General features: G+C 57.0%; 11 protein-coding genes across 11 annotated transcripts; 3 read left to right on the forward strand and 8 right to left on the reverse strand.

The window, feature by feature from the left end:
* Positions 1-503: 503 nt before the first annotated feature.
* Positions 504-2276, forward strand: L226DRAFT_572984 (uncharacterized protein; the record flags this gene model as incomplete). The annotated part of the gene is made up of 11 exons (XM_067684761.1): positions 504-553; positions 609-643; positions 702-801; positions 982-1043; positions 1102-1196; positions 1254-1317; positions 1461-1604; positions 1667-1682; positions 1749-1797; positions 1848-1891; positions 1961-2276. The coding sequence occupies 11 exons, from the start codon at positions 504-506 to the stop codon at positions 2274-2276; spliced, it is 975 nt and encodes a 324-aa protein (XP_067533114.1).
* A 153-nt stretch (positions 2277-2429) lies between these two features.
* Positions 2430-4304, reverse strand: L226DRAFT_614738 (uncharacterized protein; the record flags this gene model as incomplete). The annotated part of the gene is made up of 12 exons (XM_067686687.1): positions 2430-2846; positions 2912-2958; positions 3014-3062; positions 3120-3135; positions 3197-3340; positions 3396-3403; positions 3457-3548; positions 3607-3701; positions 3760-3870; positions 3930-4097; positions 4169-4203; positions 4261-4304. The coding sequence occupies 12 exons, from the start codon at positions 4302-4304 to the stop codon at positions 2549-2551; spliced, it is 1107 nt and encodes a 368-aa protein (XP_067533115.1). The 3' UTR covers positions 2430-2548.
* Positions 4305-5148: 844 nt separating this feature from the next.
* Positions 5149-5865, reverse strand: L226DRAFT_537064 (uncharacterized protein). Its single transcript, XM_067681241.1, has 3 exons — positions 5837-5865; positions 5388-5663; positions 5149-5191 (listed from the first exon to the last, which is right to left on the reverse strand). Exons 2-3 carry the CDS (start codon positions 5591-5593, stop codon positions 5182-5184), a joined length of 216 nt encoding a protein of 71 aa, XP_067533116.1. The 5' UTR covers positions 5594-5663; positions 5837-5865; the 3' UTR covers positions 5149-5181.
* A 704-nt stretch (positions 5866-6569) lies between these two features.
* L226DRAFT_537066 (uncharacterized protein) lies at positions 6570-7874 on the reverse strand. The gene is made up of 3 exons (XM_067681242.1): positions 7143-7874; positions 6998-7086; positions 6570-6938 (listed from the first exon to the last, which is right to left on the reverse strand). Exons 1-3 carry the CDS (start codon positions 7801-7803, stop codon positions 6756-6758), a joined length of 933 nt encoding a protein of 310 aa, XP_067533117.1. The 5' UTR covers positions 7804-7874; the 3' UTR covers positions 6570-6755.
* Positions 7875-8208: 334 nt separating this feature from the next.
* On the reverse strand, positions 8209-9379 carry L226DRAFT_537067 (glutathione S-transferase). Its single transcript, XM_067681243.1, has 5 exons — positions 9265-9379; positions 9177-9197; positions 9010-9114; positions 8432-8929; positions 8209-8359 (listed from the first exon to the last, which is right to left on the reverse strand). The coding sequence occupies exons 1-5, from the start codon at positions 9295-9297 to the stop codon at positions 8300-8302; spliced, it is 717 nt and encodes a 238-aa protein (XP_067533118.1). The 5' UTR covers positions 9298-9379; the 3' UTR covers positions 8209-8299.
* An 81-nt stretch (positions 9380-9460) lies between these two features.
* On the reverse strand, positions 9461-10288 carry L226DRAFT_149404 (uncharacterized protein). The gene has a single exon (XM_067672425.1). The coding sequence runs from the start codon at positions 10128-10130 to the stop codon at positions 9675-9677; it is 456 nt and encodes a 151-aa protein (XP_067533119.1). The 5' UTR covers positions 10131-10288; the 3' UTR covers positions 9461-9674.
* A 978-nt stretch (positions 10289-11266) lies between these two features.
* L226DRAFT_614741 (uncharacterized protein) lies at positions 11267-12533 on the forward strand. Its single transcript, XM_067686688.1, has 2 exons — positions 11267-11379; positions 11437-12533. Exons 1-2 carry the CDS (start codon positions 11319-11321, stop codon positions 12420-12422), a joined length of 1047 nt encoding a protein of 348 aa, XP_067533120.1. The 5' UTR covers positions 11267-11318; the 3' UTR covers positions 12423-12533.
* Positions 12534-12790: 257 nt separating this feature from the next.
* Positions 12791-13952, reverse strand: L226DRAFT_490053 (uncharacterized protein). Its single transcript, XM_067677305.1, has 4 exons — positions 13846-13952; positions 13656-13784; positions 13089-13592; positions 12791-13019 (listed from the first exon to the last, which is right to left on the reverse strand). The coding sequence occupies exons 1-4, from the start codon at positions 13882-13884 to the stop codon at positions 12969-12971; spliced, it is 723 nt and encodes a 240-aa protein (XP_067533121.1). The 5' UTR covers positions 13885-13952; the 3' UTR covers positions 12791-12968.
* A 401-nt stretch (positions 13953-14353) lies between these two features.
* On the reverse strand, positions 14354-16315 carry L226DRAFT_561764 (uncharacterized protein). The gene is made up of 4 exons (XM_067683454.1): positions 15676-16315; positions 15099-15253; positions 14546-14992; positions 14354-14489 (listed from the first exon to the last, which is right to left on the reverse strand). The coding sequence occupies exons 1-3, from the start codon at positions 16280-16282 to the stop codon at positions 14633-14635; spliced, it is 1122 nt and encodes a 373-aa protein (XP_067533122.1). The 5' UTR covers positions 16283-16315; the 3' UTR covers positions 14354-14489; positions 14546-14632.
* A 140-nt stretch (positions 16316-16455) lies between these two features.
* L226DRAFT_537070 (ATP-dependent DNA helicase) lies at positions 16456-20442 on the forward strand. Its single transcript, XM_067681244.1, is given in 15 exon segments — positions 16456-16604; positions 16661-17061; positions 17119-17171; positions 17227-17346; positions 17405-17526; positions 17579-17648; positions 17704-17758; positions 17818-18130; positions 18184-18334; positions 18391-18442; positions 18454-18459; positions 18573-18715; positions 18769-18829; positions 18917-19274; positions 19463-20442. 15 exon segments carry the CDS (start codon positions 16551-16553, stop codon positions 20225-20227), a joined length of 2724 nt encoding a protein of 907 aa, XP_067533123.1. The 5' UTR covers positions 16456-16550; the 3' UTR covers positions 20228-20442.
* Positions 20443-20917: 475 nt separating this feature from the next.
* L226DRAFT_572991 (uncharacterized protein) lies at positions 20918-23382 on the reverse strand (the record flags this gene model as incomplete). The annotated part of the gene is made up of 5 exons (XM_067684762.1): positions 20918-21043; positions 21125-21197; positions 21280-23129; positions 23212-23313; positions 23368-23382. The coding sequence occupies 5 exons, from the start codon at positions 23380-23382 to the stop codon at positions 20918-20920; spliced, it is 2166 nt and encodes a 721-aa protein (XP_067533124.1).
* Between the last annotated feature and the right edge of the window lie 74 nt (positions 23383-23456).

Raw genomic sequence — 23456 nt, forward strand, 5'->3', positions numbered from 1 at the left:
CGCTAGTTCGCATCTTGATCTATGGCTCGGCTCCACATGGTCGAGCGGGAAGGTTTGAGATGGTCGCATTCGTCTGTGCTATGTATATGCCTGCAATGATGGGCATCTGTTCTTTGTGGTTAAGTGCCATCCGGTGCTGACGCTGTTTTTGGACTGTTCCCGAAGATGGTCGACTCATCCTCCGTTGCTACAGACGTCGGGACAAAATACCGTCGGTTGTCTTGACACCCGTACCGCTCGTCCAGCCCAACACTTCTCCGTGCGCGCACGAAGAGCATCTTATGACCGCGGCCACTGCGGTGGTGAGTTGCACCTGCAACACCGATATCTTCACCAACTACCGTCATGTGCGGTACAAGAACCTATCACAAGGTTCAAGGCTGAGCGACACTGCGGCGCTGAGACTGATGTCGAGACCAAACAGTTGCATCTGACTAGCGATTCCCGACAGCGGCCAGATAAATAGGCTGCTCACGACGAGCTTCACCTTGCAATCCCTCAACATGTCTTCATCTACTGATACCGCACAGATCGTCGCTTTATACGACACCTTGTACGTTTTCCTACTCATGCCCGGACCCATCAGACGTTCACTTCTATAACTTTAGTCAAAGGAATATATGCATTGATTGGGTAGCAATAGGTACACGTATTCGTCTTCACACGGTCTTTTCCTAGGATGAGCATTGACACACCTATAGCCCTGGTGCTCTATGACTATTTCCTGACGTTTGACCTCGAAGTCGAACTGTTTTGGAGACGCAAGTTCACAGGTGCATCTGTATTGTTCGCCCTCAACAGGTACATAATGATACTGCGCGTACTCCTTACAATGTACTTGGATTCATCCGTCTGGATTGCCGTAGTATGTCCTGACTATCATCCTATACAGGCGTCGACTAACTTATATTTCTAGAAGTATACCAGTTCAATGAGGGGGCACCCTGCGGCGAAGAACTGACTTGACCTTCTTACTTGCAGTTGCAACGGGCTTGTGAAGGCTGCTCAGATTATAGATTACCTGCTATATATTCCTTGGGCTAGTGAGTCTTGCATGTGAATTCTGCCAGTCTATAGATACTGACAGAAGGGACTGTTCAGCTTTCTCTGCAATGCGAGGTCTCGCATTGACGAGGAATCGCGGGATCGCAGCGGTGATCTTCACCCTGTCCATTGCTCCGATAGGTGTCAATGTGGTACGTGTAGAAGCTATGTGACTGCAGTCACAGGAGCGATCTAATTTCATTCTACAGGCCCAGTTCGTATCAGGGATTTCTGGCGCCACCTGGCCCGTTATCGGTTGCGTGACCACCGGCAGTGCGACACCACAAGAACTTATCATGTTAGTCTTGTATCCTTCATGCTCGCCCTCTCATCATTGATCAATGCAACCCATGTTCATTTAGATGTGTGTCAACAAATTCGACGATCCTATTCACACTGACCAGACGTGAATACAGTTCCAGTTGTCTCTCGTGGAGGAGTGATCATAGCAGACTTCATCCTCGTCGTTGCGACCTGGCGCACACTCGGAACATCTGTGGTCCGCGCAAGCATAACGAAGATATCTCGGGGATCCCTTGCAGCCATAATGCTGTGGAACGGTATGTGAAGTATTCGTTGACACGGTTTCAACTGAGCTGACTTGTAATAATGTCTTGTACAGGGTCGCTGTACTTTGGGTAAGCACACCGCTGCCTGCCAATACAGCGTTCAGTGTACTGAACATGGGGTAACTGTCATTCAAGCGTGCTCCTCGTGCTGAATATTCTTCACATGACTTTGTCATTGACTTCCGTATGTATGACCCTCTATCACAGGAGAGGAGACGCTGAACAACCTTGCAGGCCTTGGGTACAAGTGATAGCTTCATAACCCAACTGACGGATCCGTATGCACACTCAATCCATCTAATTCTGAGTCTGTTCAGGTGCTCACGAACTCTCTGATCCTTCCATAGCCTCACAAGCATCCTCGTCACACACTTCCTCCTGGACCTGCAGAAGGAAAACCAGCGCGACGTGAAGCTCGACTCCGACGACCCGCTGCACTTCTCCGAGTCGAGGTCATCTGGCTCCCTCAACTTTGCGCGCGTCATGGGATCCATCAGCGAGACTATCGTCTCGGACGCTGAGCGGGAAGATGAAGATCTGGGCGACGGCGACGGCGACGGCGAGGAGGGCGGCGAGGACAGCGGCGTCCCGGAGCCGCAACAGGTGGACGCCGAGAGCGGAGGAGTCGATGAAGAGATACAAGAGGTATCGCGGCTTCAGTGAAGGGTGCGGGCTGCCTCCGGTTCGATCGGGGACTCGGTATCGCATGGTTGTACGGTTCACATTGTTTCGAGTTGACTCGGAATTGGGCGAAGTTCTAGAGCGTCCATACTAGATGATTTTCTTGCTGTCTTGTCTGCTTGTACGGAGGCTCTTGGCATATTTATGTTCCTGGCATATCCAATGACTGCGAGTGTAGACCCACTGCACACTAACTACAAGCTCACGAATCATCGCTCTGAAACGCCGACCTAATGAAGAATGGGTCCCACTTTTCATCTGTCTTTTCCCGTCACGTCCGATCGTACCCCAAGCTCAAACCCGTTCCCAGGCGTACCAGGCTCTCTGCCGGGGGTGCCCGGGCATTCAGAGTCGGCAACACTGTATCCGTCTTGACTAGTGCCTGGTGCGATAGTCGCACCAACGGAGCCCACCACTCGTGCGAAGCTGAGCGAGGCTCCTGTGGAATGCGAGAAATGGAGCGGATCGTCCGACGCGGCGTCCAGCCTCACGTCTCGCCGACCGGCCTCCTGCAGGTCGAGCAGGAACCGGGCGACGAGGATGGTCGTCATGCTATGGAATTGACGAGGTTGGTTGTCAACTACCGTCCATCTACTGCAGTCGAGAGATTCACGTACGGATCGGTGAACTGTGTGACGGATCCCGGTGCCCCGTTACCGAGTATCTGCAGGAGTTGAGTGAGCCAACCGCGAGAGCTGGAACCTGGGACTTGGACGCACTTGGTCCAACGACAAGCTGAGGTGGACCACGTTCAATGCGAATAACACACTGCAACGATCGGACATGAGTCAAACGTCAGGTCCGCGAAGACAGACGAGAGCTCACACAAAGTAGAGCAACCCTACCAAAGGAAGAAGTTCGTCAGTATGCGAATTAGATGACTGGTGACGCTAAGTACGAACCATTCCATAACATGACATCTGCGAGAGACCTCAGACGATGGCAAGGAAGCGGCAGGCGGGTTTGACCCCGCGCCAAGGTACGCCATGTTATGACGGCCAGCAGGAAGTCAGCCGCGACGATCCCAGCTCGGGACACGATGGGAACTGGAAGTATATAGTCAGTGATATACCATATACCATCACACATAGCCGTCCGAACGCGCACATCTGTACGGATATTCAGCAACGTTGAAGACGCGCACGGAGGGAAAGCGACTGACATGATCGCTTCCACCGGCGTAGTGGTCAGACTGACGACGCACTGGCCGACCTGCGGGGGGATGGTTCCGGAGAGCCCTTGCGCATACTGAGCCTGCAATGTGTGACATTAGCGACGGGCCCACTAGACTCGGAGTGGGTATGGAGCGTACGAAGTTCACCGCCATCGGAGCAAGGGAGAGAGCGAAGATTACTCCGGCTCCTAACGGATGTTGGGTCAAGCCATATGCCCTCATGGCCGAGAACACTAAGGATGGATCCACTGTTAGTAACGTGGTCAAATGTTCAGCGGTTCTTCAGCTCACCTGCCAGAGGGAGGTATCTCGCATAGCTGAGAGCAGTATATGTCTTGACAAGCCCATTGCAACTGTGTATACGTAAAACGTATGTTCGTGGAAGGCGGATGGTACGCACCCCTATGCACCAGGTGAACTCAGCGTGTTGGTATGAAGTGTTGTACTGAAGAGAAGCGTACATACCTTGGCGGTAGTACTCGGGAGATACGTAATTAAATCCAGGATGGTTTGACAGATGGCGGTGTACTTGATCGTGAAGAATAAGACCGGGGCGCCGGTCACCTTGCCGCTCCAGAAGAGTGCAACTTCGCGCTTGAATGTCAATGCACTATCGTAGAGGAGAGACACTGGGGATAAGCCAAAAACTTTAGATGCCATACGTGCGTCATAAGCGTCCGAACGGATGACTGGAAATGACCTGATGCGGCAATCTCTATGTACCGGGAGGTTTGTCTAGAAGCATAGGGAGTGAGCATCTCAGAGGAAACAAAGACGTAGGAAGGCACTCACAGAGAGCTGCGGAGTGCCGCAACCCCGGCAGACTGCAGAGACATCGTAGTTGGGTGGAATGGGAAGACGAGTTGAGACTCCGAGTCCGAGCTGACCACGCCGGACTTATAGGCAGTTAGTTTAGAACGCCGTGTGTCACCGGGGATCGGTACGAGCCTGTTCAGGTGGGATACGTGCTATTTTCGTGAAGGAGTTTCTGCATGTCGGCCCCCACTTGCGGATGACAGAAGACGCCATTGGGGAGCGATGTACCAGAGGGGTCCTGATGTCAATGTCAAAGAATAGAACTCACGTACAGATATGTGCTGGGTTCTTCGGCCCCAGCCCCAATTGCGATACGGCGCATGCTCCGCCATGCTTCGTTGTGGCGTCAACACGAAGCCGGAGAGATGGCGATGTTGCGATGTTGATGAAGAAGCCAAGAAGCAGCCAATGAGGCCACCGCGCGGGAATGAGTTGCTTGCGGCTGGTGGAGCTCATCCGACGCCCTTCCCGAAGTCCTCCCCATCGTTGTTGCCAGACTTGAGTGTGAATAAGTGTAACCCCCAAGGTCGCGTTCCACTTCAGAGTGCGCTGAGCGAAGTCGCCGGACAGAAGGCCCGATGGTAGGAGAAAATTGCGATAGAAAGCCGCTACCAATTGGCGGGGTCCGTCAAAGGTAATCCGTACTCGCAGGTTGTAAATACCAGTTGCTACAACCAGTGGACGTCAACGCGCAGTCATGTGGTGCACCAGAAGACCACTTACTCAGCCTCATCGCGAACGGTCGCGATGAGCAGCAGAATTCCCTGTACAGGGAATACATACCGGACAAACGACGGCATGCGGAGGTACGAGATGCTATTGAAGCGTACATACATACATCTCTACATACTATGAGGAACGAGCATCGCGAGACCCTCCCAGACGAAGCACACCGGCCTAGATTGACCTGCAGGAAGACGTAAGTAAGCATGCGATGTCAACCACACTCGGGGGATAGGATGGTAAAGTCTCAGAGAACATACGTTGTCCAACATGTACGATTCGGACATATGCTTGTCATTAAAATTTGGTTGATCATCACAGAGGAAAAGTAGAAGGGCAGGGGTATAGGATGTATGGGGCGAGAGGTGTGGAAAGCTCACCTGTTCCACCGACAATACTGCGCGAGTATCGTGCTACCCAGACCTGTGAGAGTCATTGAGTACGGCATGGGCATGGGCCGCAAGCAATACGCATGAACGGGGGCGTCCTCAGTGGGAATGCAAGCTATGAGCGTATTCGAGCCTTGTGCGGCTCGTCGCCGATAGAACAATAGATACTTCATCGTAGGACGCGCCGTGGTGTGCATGGTCTTGACGCAGACTTACGTGTCTGGCGAAACGTACACAGTGCGGAGATACACCACATATATACGGTATCTGGGAAAGAAGAAGTAATGTCAGCGACTGCGCGTCGACACGAGATGTAGGAAGGAAATGAATGCTCCGTTGGTGATGCATGTTATGTGAGTACGGCTCATGTTGAGTTCGCCAACTCGGATGTTTATGGATAAAACTATCTTCATCGCAAGTAAAGAGGAGATAAGACTCACCTAACAACTCATGCTAAGTGTTGCAGCTTGCGCCGAGACGACGAGGACATGGGGGATGAACGAAGAGAACTCGTCGAGCCGCCAAGCGCGGAGAGGTAGAAAAGTGTTCGAGTTCCGCCAGAGTTCCGACCAGGGTCCGCCACCCGCTCTGGGCTGCGGAGTTGAGCGGAGTTTACCAGCTGTACAGTTGCCTCGCGCCTATAAGAGCGCCCGAAGGGTTTTCCTGTCCGTCCATTTCCCCATCGACCCAGGATGTTCTGCAGCTGGTGAGTACACTCTATCCCGTTCGTTCGAGTGCACATCCTGCGCTCGATATGATGAGCCTTTATTCAGTTCTGCTTCCGAAAGAGAGGGCAACCTCCTGGTGGACAACCTTATACCAAAACTCTCAATCCTGATTCTTCCTCTCGTTTGACAACATTCACGACGACCTTTGCTGACGCGCCTTCTCTCCAGGTGCATGGGTCATTTGTTGGGCATTGGACTATCGTGCGGATGTGATGTTTTCTTAGTGAGGTCGAGGTGAGTAACGTCTCCTCTCGCCCACGTCCAAGACGACAACAAGTTCATCCATTCGTTGAACGTCCTCTCATACATTCTGTTGCTCCCACTTGGCCTTCGTCTTTGCGAAGGTCAGGTCGCGCCTGCGGTCATCGTCTTGGTGTCCGTAGGCCGGGCGCGATGGGGTCAATGTGGGAGGAAATATGAAAACACCGGCTTATCTGACTCTACGCACTGTGCATCCTGGAACGTTGTTTGCTGACGACGTCCCCCGTAGATCGTCATCGTCGTGTACACACTTGTATCCTACTCAATACATATGTTTTCTACCGTCATATCCCTTGGTATCGCTAGGTCGCAATGGCTTGGCGAATCCATTAGACGTGCAGAAGTGAAGATCAAAAAAAGGGTGAATGGGTCAGAATTGGGACTCTTTTGCAGCTGGAGTCCTTGGTGAGCCGTCCTGTAGGTATGCGGGGTGGTACGACACAACCAGCCTCCACTTCTTATCCTCGGTTGCCTTCGGTACGACTGGGACGTGCACGTATTTCGGTGGACCTCGCATCAGGCTGACGTGCATCCCACGCAGGTGGAAGAAGAACTGCACCAAACGGTAAGCACACCCGCACTGACCTATGAAAGTGCACGATATGAACTTACGTTGTTCCAGTAGTCAATCAATTGCGATACAGGGCCCTTGACCTTGCTCTTGCGCATGAGACTCTCCACGCCCTTGTAAACTCCTGCGGCTACCTCAGTCAAGTCAAGTCAGCCAAGGGTCACGCTGCGTGAGCTGCAGACGTACGCCAAACCATCCCGATTCCCGTCGCCAGCGGGGTAAGCCCGGCCACGACCTTGTTCATCGGCGACAACGACCCCGCCAGGCGCACATCGTGCAAGAACAGCCTCCAGTCGTGCTCGTTCACGTCCCGCGTCCTGAACGGATGCTCGGAGACACCGGCGACAGAGCCCGTGCTCTCCGGCGCGACGTACGCGAACCCTTTGTCGATGGAGCCCTCCCCGACGAGGATCATGATCGGGAACGGGTCCCGTGCGATGTCGACGGGGGGCGTGCGGCGAAACGAGCGCGGGGGCGGGTTGAGGAGTTCCGCGGGGCTCTTCCAGGACGCGATGCCCTTCATGCGCTCGATGAAGCCTTTGGGGTTGTCGTCTGGGAGGTCGGGGAAGTACTCCCCTGGGGCAGAAGGAGCGAACGGGCACTCTTCTCTGGTGGTGGGAGGCGAGCGGTTGCGGTAGTGTTGGCCGTGGATGGTTGCGGTAGTCGAGCTTGTAGCTGCGGGGAGAAGGTAGAGGTCGTCGTAGGCGGGTGGAAGGACGCTGTAACGCTCTCTGCTTGGGCCAGCTATACTTCTGACCTCTCTAGGCGGTGTTGGCGCGAAGTCTTCATCCTTGGAAAACTCAGGAGTCTCTCCCTTCTCCCCTAGTGCTATGGTAGGTACGATCATGGTACTTTCCTAGTACGGGTTGGTGTATGAGAGCAGCAAGGAGGCAGGCGAAGTACGAGCAAACCAGTCTGTGGAGGAAGAAAGGGTTCATCCACCTCCCGCAGTAGAGTTCTGGCCTGCATTATATGGCCCCGAGAAAGCTAATTGCCAGCTCTTGCAAAGCTTGTCGAGGCGTCGACGATACGGATGACACAGGTTTGCAGTCGGGAGGCGGACCGACTTATCGCGTAAGCCCGCTGACCACCTCTCGTTCCTCCAGTCTCAGAGAGAGCGGAGGTCCACGGCGGCGCAGCATGTAGCCTCAGCAAGTACGGTGTCGCAGTTGCATCCAGAAGCTTCGCTTCCCTGACAGTGGCCTGGAAGCCATAGGAACTTCTTGGAAGCGGATGGCTACCGTCGAATTGCGACCCCCTTATTCTTGTAGTGTAAATTCCATTCATTCCTCCCAGATGGCTATGGTACAAATAGGTGCGTCGTACAACAAACGGGGGTGTGATTACTGAGCCGAATCGCGAAGGTTTGCGAAGCGCTTCCTGAACGCTTCAGTAACGTATGCCTGGCAAAGCGATGAGTGTCTGCGAACGCCGACAACGGGCCCTATATGGGGTTAGAGTACTCAAGTACATACCTCATCGAACGTAGCCTTGAAGCTCTCCCGGTTGAACAGATCCTCCTGGTACTTCGCGAACCGCGCAAACTTGCTGCCCGTGATCTCGGCGTAGACCTTCTTGCCCTCGCCTTCCGGGAACGCGCCTATCTCGTTCAGCAGCGACACCCGCGCACGCGCCAAGAACGGTGCGATCGCGATGTCCGCGGCGGAGAACTCCCCAACCGCGAACCCAGACTCGGGAAGGAGCGACTGGAGGTACTCGAGGGCCTTGTAGACATCCTCGGCGGGCGCGTTGCGCATCTGGAAGCCGAACCAGGCGGGGATGAACTTGCTTGAGACGCCCTCGATGAAGAAGCGGGCCTGGGCGCGTTTCACGGGGTCCTTGGGGAGGATGCCGGAGGAAGGGAAGAGGTCGGCGATGAACTCGACGAGGACGAGCGACTCGGCGATCTTGACGGATTCGGGCGAGGGCTGGTCGGGAGGGACGTCGGGCCCGCCGTATGCGATTGCGGGGACCTGATTTATTTTTATTTCATGGAGAGAACACGCATCGTTAGAAAAGTGGCCTGGGCATGGGAGATTGCGTGAAATCGTACCTTGCTGGCGGGGTTCACCTTGGGAGCATACCACTCGGGCTTGTTTTGGAGGTCGATCTCGTAGCGCTTGAACTCAGCCTTGGCCTCAGCGAGCGCGATCTCAGCCTATAAGAACGCATGGTGTCGTTGAATTCCTATCATGTGGTATGGACTGTGAAGTAAATTACCCTCTGCGCGAAGGGGCAGATCTGCGAGAAATGCGGGATCAATACAAGATTCTAACTGCGCGGCGCTGATCAAATGATGAGTATATACCTTTGCAGTGTAGAGCGTGATTCTCTCCGGCATGCTTAAGATTGATAGTGGGTTTAGTACTCTCGGAAGGCAAGTTGTGGTTGTGGGGATCATCGATGGGTATATAGGACCTTATATAGAGCCTCTTTCCGTTTGGATCGGGGAACCCAGTGTGTTGTCGCGGAAGTGTGGGTCAGAATGTCGTCATACGAATTTATGGACGTGATTACTCAGTACTCAGTGCTCTCTGATCGGAAGGAACTTGGTGCTGACTGATCCTCTTCCCGCGATGGCCAAGGAACGTTCTTACTGAGCGAGATCGCAGCCAGTCGGTTATGTACTTATGTAGATCAAGTAGCTTGGTTGGTGCTAGTAAACCATAAGCTCGGTCCGAACGAGACGGGAAAAGTGCCTGTAGCTGCTGACTTGGTTCAGAATGTCCAACGGCGATGCCAAAGATCTGCCAGCACTCGCGAGATTTTTCTCATGGCAGTCAAAAACTCGCAGATATACGAACAACTGGTCATCCGAGATGGCGGGGAACACCATGCTCTTCCTCGTAGGTCTGCTGCCACTGTCAGGTGCACCAGCACGTCCGCCCAACCCTCCTCCGTCTGCACGCTCTGTAGCCACTTCTGCTCTTCAGCTTCACCACCGGCTTCCAGCCTCGAGCAAGCACCAGCAAGTTTTCTTTTGCGACTCTGGGTGCGAGGCTGAAGATCATGTACCGATGAGTTGGGAAGATGTAGCCCGTGTTGCCGACGAGAGAGGGCGCTGTAGTAAAATCGTGCGTTGTGTCCATATCGACGCTCATAATAGATGAGTGCGGCGGCCTCAAGAACGGGACACGGTATTTGTAGCTGTGGACAGAATGAGCGAGTCGACATTGTCCAGCAATTGATCCATCCTCGAAGACGATTGATCTCTCAGTGAAAGTGCGCGATGACCTTGTCGCCTTCGTCTTTTTCTCCATGCCAGTAGTCCAGACGCGATATGGGCAGCTTGAGCTTTTGCGCAGGCATGTCGGTGATGATGGAAGCAGTCGAAGTTACCGGCAACCCGGTAACTTTGACGCCGATGCAGACTCAACGTCGCCACGTGGTAGTAAGCGGCCCTGGCTAGTCTCCGGGAGTCCAGCGACGAATTAACTGCAACACCCTACAGTATCCCGCATTCCCCTGGCTGTCAACTCCGAATTAGATTGCTACTGTGGAATATGACTTGGCCGCGGAGATAACATGAACTCCAACCTTGGCTTTCGCCGTGCTCGCGACTTGCAAGCTCCCAGTGATCTCCCGCCGCATTGAACCGAGTTGGCATCTTGAAGTTGAGCCTGTCAAGCCTACGGCTGTCACAGCTAGTACGTCGTCTGCTTCACTGGATAGGATTCTCGGCCTTCAGGCTCTGATGATTGTAATCAGTGACAATGCGCTATTCCCGTTGGAAATACTACCCGATCGCACAGCTAGAGTTGTACTCAACTGCAAAGAGCATCGGCTCCAAGTCCTTCGCCCGGATTGCAACATGACGATACGTGCCACCCATCGGTAGTGCACGGATGGTTATGAACCAGGCCAGAAGCTGATACAGTATATGCTCAGGAGGTTTCCCGCAATAGGCTAGCCGACATTCTGGTTCGGCCTGCCATTGCGACGCTCCTCGCCTGCAGCTTGCCAGTCGGATGTTCTCAGGCTCTGATGAACCTCAGTCCGATTCGCAACCTGCCGCCGCCCTCCCGACAGGTCCGCAACCACTCACTGGTAAAGATCGCAACATGCGGAGACAAGCCTACCGGAAACGCATGGACCGTTCTGAAGCGGACCAGGATTTTTCCAAATCCATGGCGGCGGAGCGCGGCTTTCGTAGACCCGACGCATCGTTAGCCCGCACTACCCCTCTACCAGTCCGACGAAAATCGCTAAGTCCCATCTTCCAGTGGATTCAATGGGGGGCCAGGATGTGTATATAAGGACCCCATGTCTGCACCGTAGGTCCTCATCATCGTCCACTCTCATCACCTACACATACACCCACACCAGTGCACTCACCAGTCACACCCCCTGTTTACTATAATCATGCTCTCTGCCAGGTTTGCCACTCTCGCGGCGATCGTCTTCGCGGCTACTGTGCAAGGCAGTGAGTACAACCTCGCGCTAAGTATGATTCTAGAGTACTCACTGTGACTTCCTGCAGCTGCTATCTCCCAGGACGTTCAGCCCCAAGTGTCTGCACCTGCGGTCCCGGTCAGCGCACCGTCGGCCTCAGTCAGTGCACCTTCTGTGCCAGTCAACACACCGTCCATGCCGGCCAACTTGCCTGCTGCCCCTGTCAGCGCACTCCCCACCTCAATCAGCGTGCCGGCCACGCTCTCCGTCGGTGCATCATCGGCGCCCTCTGTGAGCGCGCCTTCGATGTCCTCGGTTGCGACTCCTTCCGCACCGACGACCCCGAAGGTCTACGTCGACCTCCCCTCTGCGCCTAACACCGTGCCCTCCGCACCGGTTAGCTCGCCCTCTGCACCGGTCAGCTCGCCCTCTGCACCGGTCAGCGCGCCCTCGATTCCTTCGAGCGCACCTTCCGTCAGTGCGCCTGCTGTGCCGTCCATGAACACGCCCGAGGTTGCTACCCCTTCCACCCCGACGACGCCTAAGGTCCTTGTTGACCTCCCGGCGGCACCTGTCAGTGCGCCGTCGGGACCAGTAGAGCCCTCCGTGCCTGTCAATGTGCCCTCGGCGCCGGCGAGCACACCCAGCGCACCCTCCGCTCCTGTTAGCGCGCCTCCTGCACCTTCCGTGAGCGCGCCCTCGGTCGCTGTTCCGAGTCCTTCTGGCTTGACCACGCCCAAGGTCTTCGTCGACGTCCCGTCGGCACCCGTAAGCGCACCTTCCGCGCCGGTCAGTGCGCCTTCCACCACTCCTTCGGCTCCCTCCATGAGCATGCCGTCGGTCCCAGTCAGTGTCCCATCGGTCAACGCACCCTCTATTCCTTCCCAGGCTAGTGCGCCCACCGCGCCCACGCCTTCCGAGTCGGTCGCTGCACCTTCCCTCCCCATCAGTGCGCCTTCCGCCCCGAGCGCCAGCGCACCCTCTGTACCCGCTGTCGACGCGACGTCGAGCATCCCCGCGCTCCCCACCAAGAGGGCTGACCTCCACCCCCACGCTCTCCCTGCTCGGGACTGAGCCATGACACTCGTTCCACGGAGAGCTGCAGCGCAGGGCGTTGGACATAGAGTTGAATCATTCTACCACTATGGACTATATAGACTGGATCCTGGCGATCGGACAATTATCAATCAATAGTCTTCGTAACCTTCATAGAACAAGTCTCGCTACTCCGTTCTCTCGGTGTGACAGTTGCGCCCGTCGCCGACAGTATTTCACTGGCTTGAGCATGGTGTGCTACCGCCGCAGCTTACCTCGAGCTTGCCACTAGTACGGTAAGTCAAGGAACCTGAACTTACGATGCTCCTATTGGTCCTCCGATAATGAATAAGCGGGGTGCGGAGGTTGCAACGTCACACTGAGTGCTTGCGGGTTTCATTGCGTACATGTTAAATGCAGTTGGGGTGTCGCTCGAAGTTCCTCGAACGTCGCCGTGTCCCAAGTGATGCCATACAAGCTTGTGAAGTCCTATAAACTGTACAGCAGCACTTCTTCAAAGATAAAGCGACCCAGCTCACACAGAGTGGAAGCTTGATCGATACCCTGTGACATAACCACGCGCGCCTAGGTCCGCTTCAAGGTCGGGTTGTTCTGGAAGATGAACAGCACCTGCGCCTACGGACCGACGGACGTCAATCCCAATCCCACTCGCACTCAGACAAACAGTCAAAAAGACGGCCTCACCTCGTCGTACGACGCCTGGAAACTCGGCCTCGCCTTGAGGTCAGCGATATACTTCATCAGCCGCGCAAACTTCGGCTTCCGGAGCTCCTCAAGGGTCTTCTTCCCGTCCCCAACCGGGTACATCCCAATATCATGCTCGAGCAGCAACACGATGCGCGCCAGGAACGGCGCGGCGGCGACGTCGGCGATTGAGAACTCCCCGACGGCGAAGCCGGTCGGGGGCAGCCGCGCCTGGATGAACTCGAGCGCGGCGAGGAGGTCGCTCGCCTGCGCGGTGGCCATGAAAAAGTAGTTCTTGAACGCCTCGAAGACCTTGGCGTCGAAGAGCGCCACGAAGAGCCGTGCGGAGGCGAGCTGCACGGGGTCGGAGGGGCGCAGCTTCCCTTCGGGGAAGAGGTCGGCGAGGAACTCGACGATTACGAGCGACTTGGTAAGCTTCACCGCTTCTGGGGACGGGTCCTCGGGCGGGGCGTCGGCGGGCCCACCATAGGTGATGGCGGGGATCTGGCACACGTTCGTTAGCACTGCTGTATTGAGAATGGTGATCATGCACAGGGGCTGCCGTACCTTGCGCGTGGTCGGGTTCACCTTGGTGTTATACCATTCGGGCCACTGCATGACGTTGAGGGTCACGGCCCTGTAATCGGCGTGCACCTCCTCGAGTGCGATGTGCACCCGTTGGCAGTACGGCGAATACTGAAGGCAATAAGGTTTACATCAGTGAAGCGTCAAAGAATGAAGAAAGGCAAGATCGCACAATATGCGTGTAGAAGGTGATCTGGCCTGACTGAACCATCGCAACTACTATGGAGGAAATTCGGAGGAGTGTTGCTTAGAGAGTGAGTAGTCACGAGTAGAAGAGGTAGATCGATGTTATTGCAATCCAGGAAACGTCCAAAGCCTGTGCCCTATATACCCCTCGGCGTAGAGCGCCGCAGTATACTTATACAAAAACGCTCGCAGCGAGCGTACCAGTATCAAGTACGGGACTTACCACCATACGAGCGGAAAGCACAGACACGCTGGGCCGCTGTCGCCTTGGCAGCCCTGCGCCAATGCGGCGCTGTCGCAGAAAATAGCCAGTCGATCGCTCGCAGTCGGTCTTTACCGGCCATGGCACACCGTGAACATGGGAGCATGTGGCGGGCGGACGTGAATTTCTTCTATAGTATCCCGACGTCGGGGAAGACCTTTCGTAGTCATCATATGCCGATTCTTGTCGGGAAACGCGTCTTGGCAATGCTGCGAACAGTCCTGGAGCGCAGAGGCAGAGAGTAGAAGCGGAGTACCGTCCGAGTATCCATGATGATGCTGTGTATGTACAACGCAGCAGCTCGTTTGGCGATGGACATGTCAAGATCATACAGGCTCAGATAATACAATTTGCTGTGTCCAAGGGCACTGTTCCGCGGGTCAGAGCAGGCGCAAGCGGCAAGTTTGATGCCAACCGTACTGACCGTATCGAATACAGCCAAACCCTACCATTGCATCGCCCCCAGCTCCTGCATCACCAATGTGGAAGGTTCACGCATGCAGTGCAGCGATCATGTTGCTGCCGTCTCCGTTTTCGCCGACGTGGACTTCCGCTCTCGTATTTTGTTCTTCTTCCTCGCCTCCTGCTCTTGAACCTGCATTCCCTCCTTCCTCCACTGCACCTTCTCCCAAGCGTCCCACTCCTCACGCGCGTCAATCCAGCGCTCTTGCACGTCTCGCACGTCCGAGCGGGGACCGCGTATTGCCCCAGCGGCAGACGTCATGAGCGAGTACGTGTTCGGGCGCTGTGTTGAAGGCTTGTCTGATGCATCGATAGTGTCCGGAGGCTGGCCCACGCTCGTAGGTGGGACGAACACGCAGCCGGTCGCTTTGTCGATGACGTGGGTCAGGTGCAGCATGGACTCCTTGTCCTGCAATGTGCATAGACGATCATTGATCAGTCGGGGACGTTGAATTAGCCTTCGCGAGTTCGTGTGCGAAGGGGGATGTCATGGCAATACAGATGATCGAACGTACCTCGACGGCAAGAGTCTCAAACCCCACGAGGCCGTAGTCCTCGATCAAAGAACATATCGCCATGTTCAACGCGGCGTACCGTGGTGACTGCTGGGTAAGCAGGTTCTCAAGATACGAGAGGTCCTGGACTTCGGTGTAAAAGTCTAAATTGAAGTCTAGAGGTTTCGGAGAAATAAGCTTCATGGCCGACGGAGGACGGAAATTAAGCGTGCGAGAGAAAGGCTCTGCGAGATCGGTGGTCAAGGGTGTCCAGGAGTATCAAGGCCAAGATGTAGCGAGATCTTGACTCTCAGGTCCCTAGATCCGATCCACGATAAATACCCTGGAGAGCGGTATCGGCTATGTCACCCTGAAAGTGGTCACTTTGAGATGGAAACAGAACTGCACAAGTTGGTGCGGGGACAGTTAAACCCGACCGGACCCATGCTGTCCGTTCGCAGCCGGGAGTGTGCCATGTCAACCTTCGGCATAAGAGGGGGATCTGCGCCAGCTTCGATTTTCGGTGGCACCGCTTTCATGAAGACACGCGACGCAGTGCGCACTTCTCCAGCAACCATGCGGGACAGAATAGACTTACCGAGATCACCATACTGCTGTATGAGGTCGATCTTCGAGAGGACGTTGACATGGGGTAGTTCGAGGTGGAGCATGGCCCTCAAGGACAGCATGAGGACTGACACAAACTTGGATGCGTCTGTTACGTAGTGTGCGTCGCATAGGTGGACGGCCGCTAGCTGACCTAACGGAACTCCGTCGTCAGCGAGGAAGTGGAGAGGGGCGCGAACACGTACCCGGACGCCACTCTTCGTCAGCTTCTTGATGATGTTCTTCACACTGGGATGGTTCGTGCTGAGCTCTACCTGTCCTGGGAGGTCGAAGAGCACGTAGTCGTCCTTGTCTAGCTCCTTCAGCCGATCATCGAGCCAATCGTAGTTGGCCTCGAGATACTCCATACAGTACAGCATACCGCCGTTGGGTCCAAGTCCAAATTCGTTCATCACATCGTCGAGTTTGATGAGAGAAGCTATATCAATTGCACATGGGTATGGGATGTTCTCGTTCGCGGGGTCGAGATTGACAATAGCAATGGGACGGTTGAGAGCAGTAAAGAGCTGGTGTTTTCCGTAGCAGTACGTTGATTTCCCGCTGCCGGGTGATCCGCAGACAACCTCGCCGAAAGGCATGGTAGGAGTATGAGATGGCGGCAAGCGAAGTGGTGAGGGGGGTAGAAGAACAAGCTGACAAAACTCTCACTTCGACAAAGTCCAGCATTTTGGCGCTGGAGCTAAGATCACGTGCCTTGGAAGCGCGACATGCGCGCGTCGCGACTCGCGTGTCCTTCTGGCCTCTGCCTCTATCAGCCTCTATCTCCTTTCACACGCTACAGAATTCCCTCTCCTTGTCTCACGGCAACGCGTTTCTTGACATCTGCTGCATCCTTGAAGCCTCACCATGGACCCAAACCAAGTGATTCACGACGTCGAGGAGGAAGATGATATCAGAAATGTACGTATCCTGCTAGTACTTGCGTAAGACTTTCTCGCATTGACGATTAGGCGTAGAGGGAAGAAGAGGATATGGCACTTGCATTGCGACTGTCTCTCCAGGACTACAACGCGCGACAAGCGAGCAGCAAAGCTGCTGCCACGAACGGCCAAGCTCGTGCATCCAGTTCGAAGGAACGCACGGTAGAGGACATCGCTGCCGAAATCAGGGAGTTTGAGGAGAAAAAGGCGAAACTGGCCGCAGAGGCTGCCCGCGTTGAGTCTTGCCTGCAAGTGCTGTACCAGGAGATGGAAGAGAAGCAGAGGGCAGAATCCGCCGTTTTCGCCCCCCGGAGGGACACCAAGGGCAAGGGCAAAGCACTCGACTACAACTCCTCCGCGTTTGAATGGAGCGGCGCGTTGCAGGCGAAGCTGGAGAGTGTCTTTGGTCACAACGTGTTTCGGCTGTGCCAGGAAGGGTGAGTCTGTTTGTCCGCTGGTGAACACGGTCGCATTTTGATTCTCTCGACGTGCAGCATCTGCAACGCTAATATGGACAGGCGCGACATCGTTGCTATCATGCCCACAGGTGCGTGTCCCCACGTCTTGTAATGCGTATAGTCTTGGTCCTAAATCTCATCTAGGCGGTGGCAAATCGCTGAGCTACCAACTTCCCGCACTGATGCAGCCCGGCTGCACTCTCGTCATCTCGCCCCTTGTGGCCCTTATTTCGGACCAAGTCATGCACTTGCATGAGGTCAAGGGTCCGCCGCGTGTCACTCACTACCCTACCTTCGCGGAGCTAATGCGTTCGCTCTCCAGTTGACGCCGTCATGCTCACAGGAGGGACTTCGCGAGAAGAAAGCGATCGCGCATTCAAACGTTTACAAGCGATGGCATCGGGCCATTTCGTAGGGCCCGAGATTAAACTCTGCTACGTAACCGTATGTCACGGACCTGCAAGCGCCCTCATGGAATCTAATGCACATCCCTCAGCCCGAGAAGATAGCCAGCAGCAAGAAATTCCAGGCCGCACTGGACAAGCTGCATAAGGCTCGCAAACTTGGTTCGTGTCGCAGCCGGGATAGCAACAGCGGAAAGACGCTAATGTACTTCTATAGCGCGGTTTGTCATAGATGAAGCGCACTGTGTTTCTTCGCTAGGACACGACTTCCGGTGTGTGTTCACTCGCTGTATTCTGCTCTGGTATCAGCTGAGAGAACATCGCAAAACAGTCCGGACTATCAGAAGTTATCCATACTGCGAGAAAGGTTCCCCGACGTCCCCATCCTAGCGCTCTCCGCCACCTGTCCGGCACAAGTCCTGGCAGACCTCCGCAAGACCCTCCGCATGCCGAAGCTGACCATGGCCTCAGCAGCAGATCACGACGGCACCGTGCTCTTCTCCACCTCGCTGTACCGGAAGAACCTGCACTACCACGTGCTGCCGAAGCCAGCCGGGTCAAACGATAGCATCGCAGCGATGCGCGACTACATCCTCAGCAACCACCCAAACGACACTGGAATTATCTACTGCCTCACGAAGAAGGTTCGTGCCATGCTACTATCACCGTGCGTAACCCCGCTGATCACTTGGAACAGGATACCGAATCGGTGGCGGAGGCCTTGACCACGCTAAGCGAGGGAGAGATCAAGACCGGCGTGTACCACGCCGACGTGCCAGATGCTGTCAAGGACATGCTACATCGACAGTGGCGCGAGGGCCGCGTGAAAGTAGTCTGTGCCACCATAGGTATGTCGTACCATTCCTGTGAGGGTACGTGCACATCTCTAATTTCGGCCCTCCAGCGTTCGGTTTGGGTATAGACAAGGGCGACGTGCGGTTCGTCATCCACCACACTGTAAGCTAGTTCTCTCTTACTTCTCACGCGCCATTCTGACAGATCCGCTGTGGTTCAGCTCTCGGTACGTGATGTCCCGGTGAACACGGAGATGGGGCCATGGACGTCTGTCTGACTGAATGATCTGCAGAAATCCCTAGATGGCTTCTACCAAGAGTCGGGTCGCGCAGGCCGCGACGGCAAGGATGCGGACTGCGTGCTGTACTACAGGGCCCAAGACGCCACGCGCATCGCGTCGCTCACCTACAGCGAGCGCGGCGGCCAAGAGAAAGGTGCGTCTGCGTGCCCCCTCCTCCTCTCAGGCACGAGTATTGACATCCAGCAGCGCTTGCAATGCTCGCCTTCGCCAGCGACGTCGAGGAGTGTCGCAAGATCCAGTTCGCAAAGTACTTCGCGCCCGTTCTACCCCGTCCCTTCCCCTCGCACGGCTGACCAGAGCTTTGTTTTTTTTTTTCGTTCCCCTTGTCCCGCAGCTACTTCAACAAGTCGTCGAAGGTCTCGATGGACTCGTGGGCGACGAGCGAGGAGGACACGCTCACGCGCTGCGGGCACTGCGACAACTGCACGCGCCCGCCCGAGACGGTGGAGCACCTCGGCGCGCGCGCGCGTGTCGCCGCGTGGCAGCTCCTGCGCGTGGCCGAGGAGGTCGGCAGGGAGCTGACGATGGCGCAGCTGTGCGACCTCGCGCGCGGGCTGGGAGGGGGAGGGGGCAAGGAGAAGGCGCCGGACGCGGCGAAGAGCAGGGGCAAGGGCAGAGGGGGGAAGGGCAAGGAGAAGGCGAGCGTGGACGTGCACGAGGTTGCGGGCGGGAAGGTCGAGCTGTCGAGAGAGGTATGTGTGTTCTCTGTTCTCTATTCTCTATCCTCTATTCTCCGTTCTCTGTTCTCTGGCTGGCTCCCCTCGACCGCATTCGTCATGGATGTGGTTTGGGGGGACCGGGCTGCGCCTGCCACTATCAGGCACTAGCACTGACGATCCTCTTCTTTCTTCTTTCTTTCTTCTTCCTTCGCGGCCCTCAGCAAACGGAGACGCTGTGCGTGCGGCTGCTCGTCGAGGGCTTCCTCGCGCTCAGCTTCAGCCCGACGTCGTACACGGTGAACGTGTACCTCAAGCCGGCCCCCAAGGCCGGGCTGTTCACCGCGCACGAGCGCGCGGACATCGAGCGCGGCAAGGGCCCCGCGTTCGACTGTGCGCTCGTCAACAAGAAGGCGGCGAGGGCACGCAAGTGCGCTGCGCTAGGGCCCGGGCCCGGGAGCGCGAAGAAGGACAAGGACAAGGCGGCAGCTTCGACCTGGAGTCCGAGCGAGAAGGAGAAGGAGAAGCCGAAGCCGCGCGGAAAGAGGAAGCGCATCGAAGTGAGCCTCACGCCCCCGAGCACGGACGACGAGAAGGACGACGGCGGCGGCCACGGCACTGGAGCCGGGGTCGGAGCCGGGGTCGGGGTCGGGGCTGAGGCGGACGACGAGGCCCCGACGGACGAGGAGCGGTACAAGGCGGAGATGGGCGGGTTCGTCGTGTCCGACTCGGACTCTGACATCGAGGACTGGAAGAGCGAGGACGACGAGTGGCAGACGAGCCTGCGCGGGCGGGGGCGTCGTGTGTCTGCCGCTGCCGGAGCCGGAGCCGGTAATGCGAAGGACGCACAGGCGCAGGCGAAGGAGAAGGCGAAGGGGAACTTGGCTCCCCCGCTGAAGAGGGCGCGCAAGAGCCTCAACGGTCGCGCTGTCGCTTCGAGCTCGAGCAGGACGCTCTCTGAGGACGATGTCATTGAGATTTCGGATTAGCCTTCGCCCTTTCGCCCTTCGGTGTTCGCTCTCTGCTGCTATTGCCCTGCCCCCCTACCCTGGCCTGCCCGCTGTTGTATACCTACCAATGCTTGTATGATGTATCGCACAGTCTCGTGGAAGATCCGGATGTAGCTGTATTCAGAATCATAGCACGGTTGTATCGTAGTACTGCATACTGTATGTACATGGGCATAATTTACATTCAGCGTCGCCGCCTGTGCGGCATTAACTACTTATCGGATTCGTTAGAAACTCCTCCCCGCCCGCCCCCGGGCGGACATTGTCATAATACGGGTCACGGACAGGTCAGGTCATATCATATAGCGCAGCGAACCACTCCATACCGAACTCCATCTCCATCCCCATCTCCGGCGTTGATGTCGATGTCGTGAGGGTGTCGTGGAGGGTCGTGGTGGGTCGTGGGTGGGGTCGTGGTGGTCGGTATAATATCCAGGTGAGGTAAATCTGAGGGCATTAGGCTCCTCTGACGAATAAAGATAGGGCAATGGGTATGCTTGGAATGCTTGGAATGCTTGGAGGCTCGGAATGCTGACTGCTGAATGACGAGAGCGCGATGCAAATCGGAGAACGGGAAAGCGAAAGCGCAAGGAAAAGGAAAAGGGAAACGGGGAATGGGGGAAAGGGCAAAGCAGCGAAGCAGCGAAGGCCAAGGGCAGGGCAGGGCATTCACGCGCTGAGCGGTTTGGCGCGTTTCAGCGCGGAGCGGAGGGGCTGTTTGGGAATGAGTCGGTGCTGCATATCAATGCGGACGCCCTCCTCGTTCATCCAGCCCGCGTTCGGCTCAGGATAGTGCTGCCGTCGAGCGAGTCCGTCAGCACCGCGAATAGATCACATAGTAGCCCAAACACGAAGGAACTCTCGAAAAATACTCACAGCAAGGTCCGGCGGGTACTCCGTCCCCGGCTCGGGCATCTTGTACTGGCCGTCGTTCGTCCAGAGCTGGTCGCTGCGAACCCCGGGGGCATTAGACGGCGTTCTCACAGCAGCAGCAGCAGCAGCTACTGCTCACACGATCAGATAGAACTCACCCGCGGCGGTTGAACCAGCCCTTCCTGCGGCTCTCTGGGGGCACGGGCGACGGACATACGAGGTTCTCGGTCCAGCGCACGCTGCGCTTGGCGACTGTCGCGGCGACGACGAGTCCGTTTGGATTTGGATTTGGCGCGGTGGGACTGCCATGGGGCGAGGGCGTCTGGCTGGCGCTTGGCGGGGGCGTGTTGTGCTGCGGGGACGGCGCGCGCACCTCGCGACGCGGCGGCGAGGACGACGAGGACGGCAGCGGGGGCTGAGCCTGCTGCAAGGCGTGTGCTGGTGGTGGTGGTGGGGGGTACGTGGAAGAAGAGCCCATCTCTGCAGTTCCGTTCCTGATGGGCGCCCCGGGGTTCGAACCCCCGGGACTTTGACGGGGCGATCGAGAAGCCGGCGAGCTGTGCGTCGGCGATGACGACGACGGCGACGACGACGACGACGAGGCCAGCGTGTCCCGCGTGCGTGGCGGGCTCCGCGGCCGCCCGCTGCTATTGGCATCAGGCGGCGTGGCAACTGTCCCGGACAGGCCTGGGGGCGCGCGCGGGTGGGCGGGCTCGCCGCTGTCCTCGCGGTACACGCCGGGGCGCACGTCGCGGGGGTCGCGCGGGACAGGGATCGGGGCGGACGTCGGCTGGGGCGGGGGCGGGGGCGGGGGCGCGTCGCGTCTGTACGTTGTCGGGTCTGAGGACCTGCGGAAGGGCGTCGAGCTCCGCATGGGGCCCGGGTACGTGCCGTAGCCCGTCGGGCCTGCCCACTGGGGCGCACCAAGCATGTCGACGACCATGTCGTTGGCGTGGGTCGCGGAGATGACGGTCTCGCTGTCGCTGCTGTCGTCGGAGGGGTCGTCGAGGGGGGCAGAGGCAAGTTGGATCGGGGGCACGGTCGCGTGCGCGGAGATGGAGATGCTCCTTTGTACGCGGCTCTGGCTCTGGCTCTGGGTTTCCGCGCGTGTCAGCGGGACAGCCGAGCGTGCAATGGCAACGGTCGAACTATCCCTCTCTGGGTGTGGTTGTGGGCGCGTCGATGCGGGGCGAGGGGGCGCAGCAAGAACAGGTGCGGGCAGGGGGGCAAGTGCGGGTGGGGGTGGTGGTGGTGGAAGAGAGGAGGCAACATTGGGCCGCGTGCCCGCGCGCGGCGCAGCCACAGCCAAAGTGCTCTCGAGAGTCTCCGTGGAACTGCTCGCCCGCGTCGACGAGATCTCCACGTTGAAATTCCCCGGGCCTCGCCCGCCGAGGCGGGGGTACGTTATCGTGGCTGTGTTGTTGTTGCTGCTGTTGTTGCTCAGCTCGAGGTCCCCGTAGAGATCCGAGTCACCGCTCGAGCTTGACGACGACGACGACTCGGAAGATGGCGAGCTCGCGAGCTCGTCGCGCTCCAGGTCATCAAAAGATACCGACGAGATGGAGCGCTCGTACACGTACACGTCCCCCACCAGGCTCGGGTATATCCCGTAGCTCTTCGCCGACTTGGACGACCGAGAATGAGAGTGCGAATGCGTATGCGAATGCGAACGTGAGTGTGAGTGCGAGTGCGAGTGCTTCGTCTCGACCGGCCATGCCAGCGCCTGCGTGGCGGCAGGGACGTGGACGAGACGGTGGTCCTGCGAAGGCGGCGCTGGCGCTGCTTGCAGCTGCTTCCTCTCCGACGAGTCTGTCGTGGTGTGTGACGCGTGATAGCTCTGCTGTCGCGTCCACTGGCCGCCGCCGCCATTAGACGGGCGCGTGTCGTACTTGGACGGGATCACCACGGGAGGCATCGGCGGAGCGAGGGCGTTCGAATGGGCAGGGAGCGTTACTGTAGGGTTCTTGAAGACGTGGACGGAGAAGCCCCTGGGGACGTTAGGGAGGAGCTGCAAAGTTCAACAGCGCACTCGAGTCAGCGACCCCCGTCGCGCGACGCTCGAGGAAAGAAAAGGATGGGATGGGACGTACTCGGGAGCCGCTGTGGTTATTGCGGCTGGCGCCCTTGTTGTCGAATCCGAGCGACGAGAGCATACTTGGTGTGCGGGAGCCTGGGCGAGCGGCAGCCGTGAGCTGGCAAGGCGGGGAGGTCGGACAGCACAGGGTCCGCCCCTGTATATACCATACCATCGTGCATATCATGATGATGTATCACACACTTCATATGCATGCGCATACTGACCGCGGCCCAGACGATGATCAGGGAGACCCGCTGC

This window comes from Lentinus tigrinus (assembly GCF_003813185.1).
Source record: "Lentinus tigrinus ALCF2SS1-7 unplaced genomic scaffold L226scaffold_22, whole genome shotgun sequence".
NCBI lineage: Eukaryota > Fungi > Basidiomycota > Agaricomycetes > Polyporales > Polyporaceae > Lentinus > Lentinus tigrinus.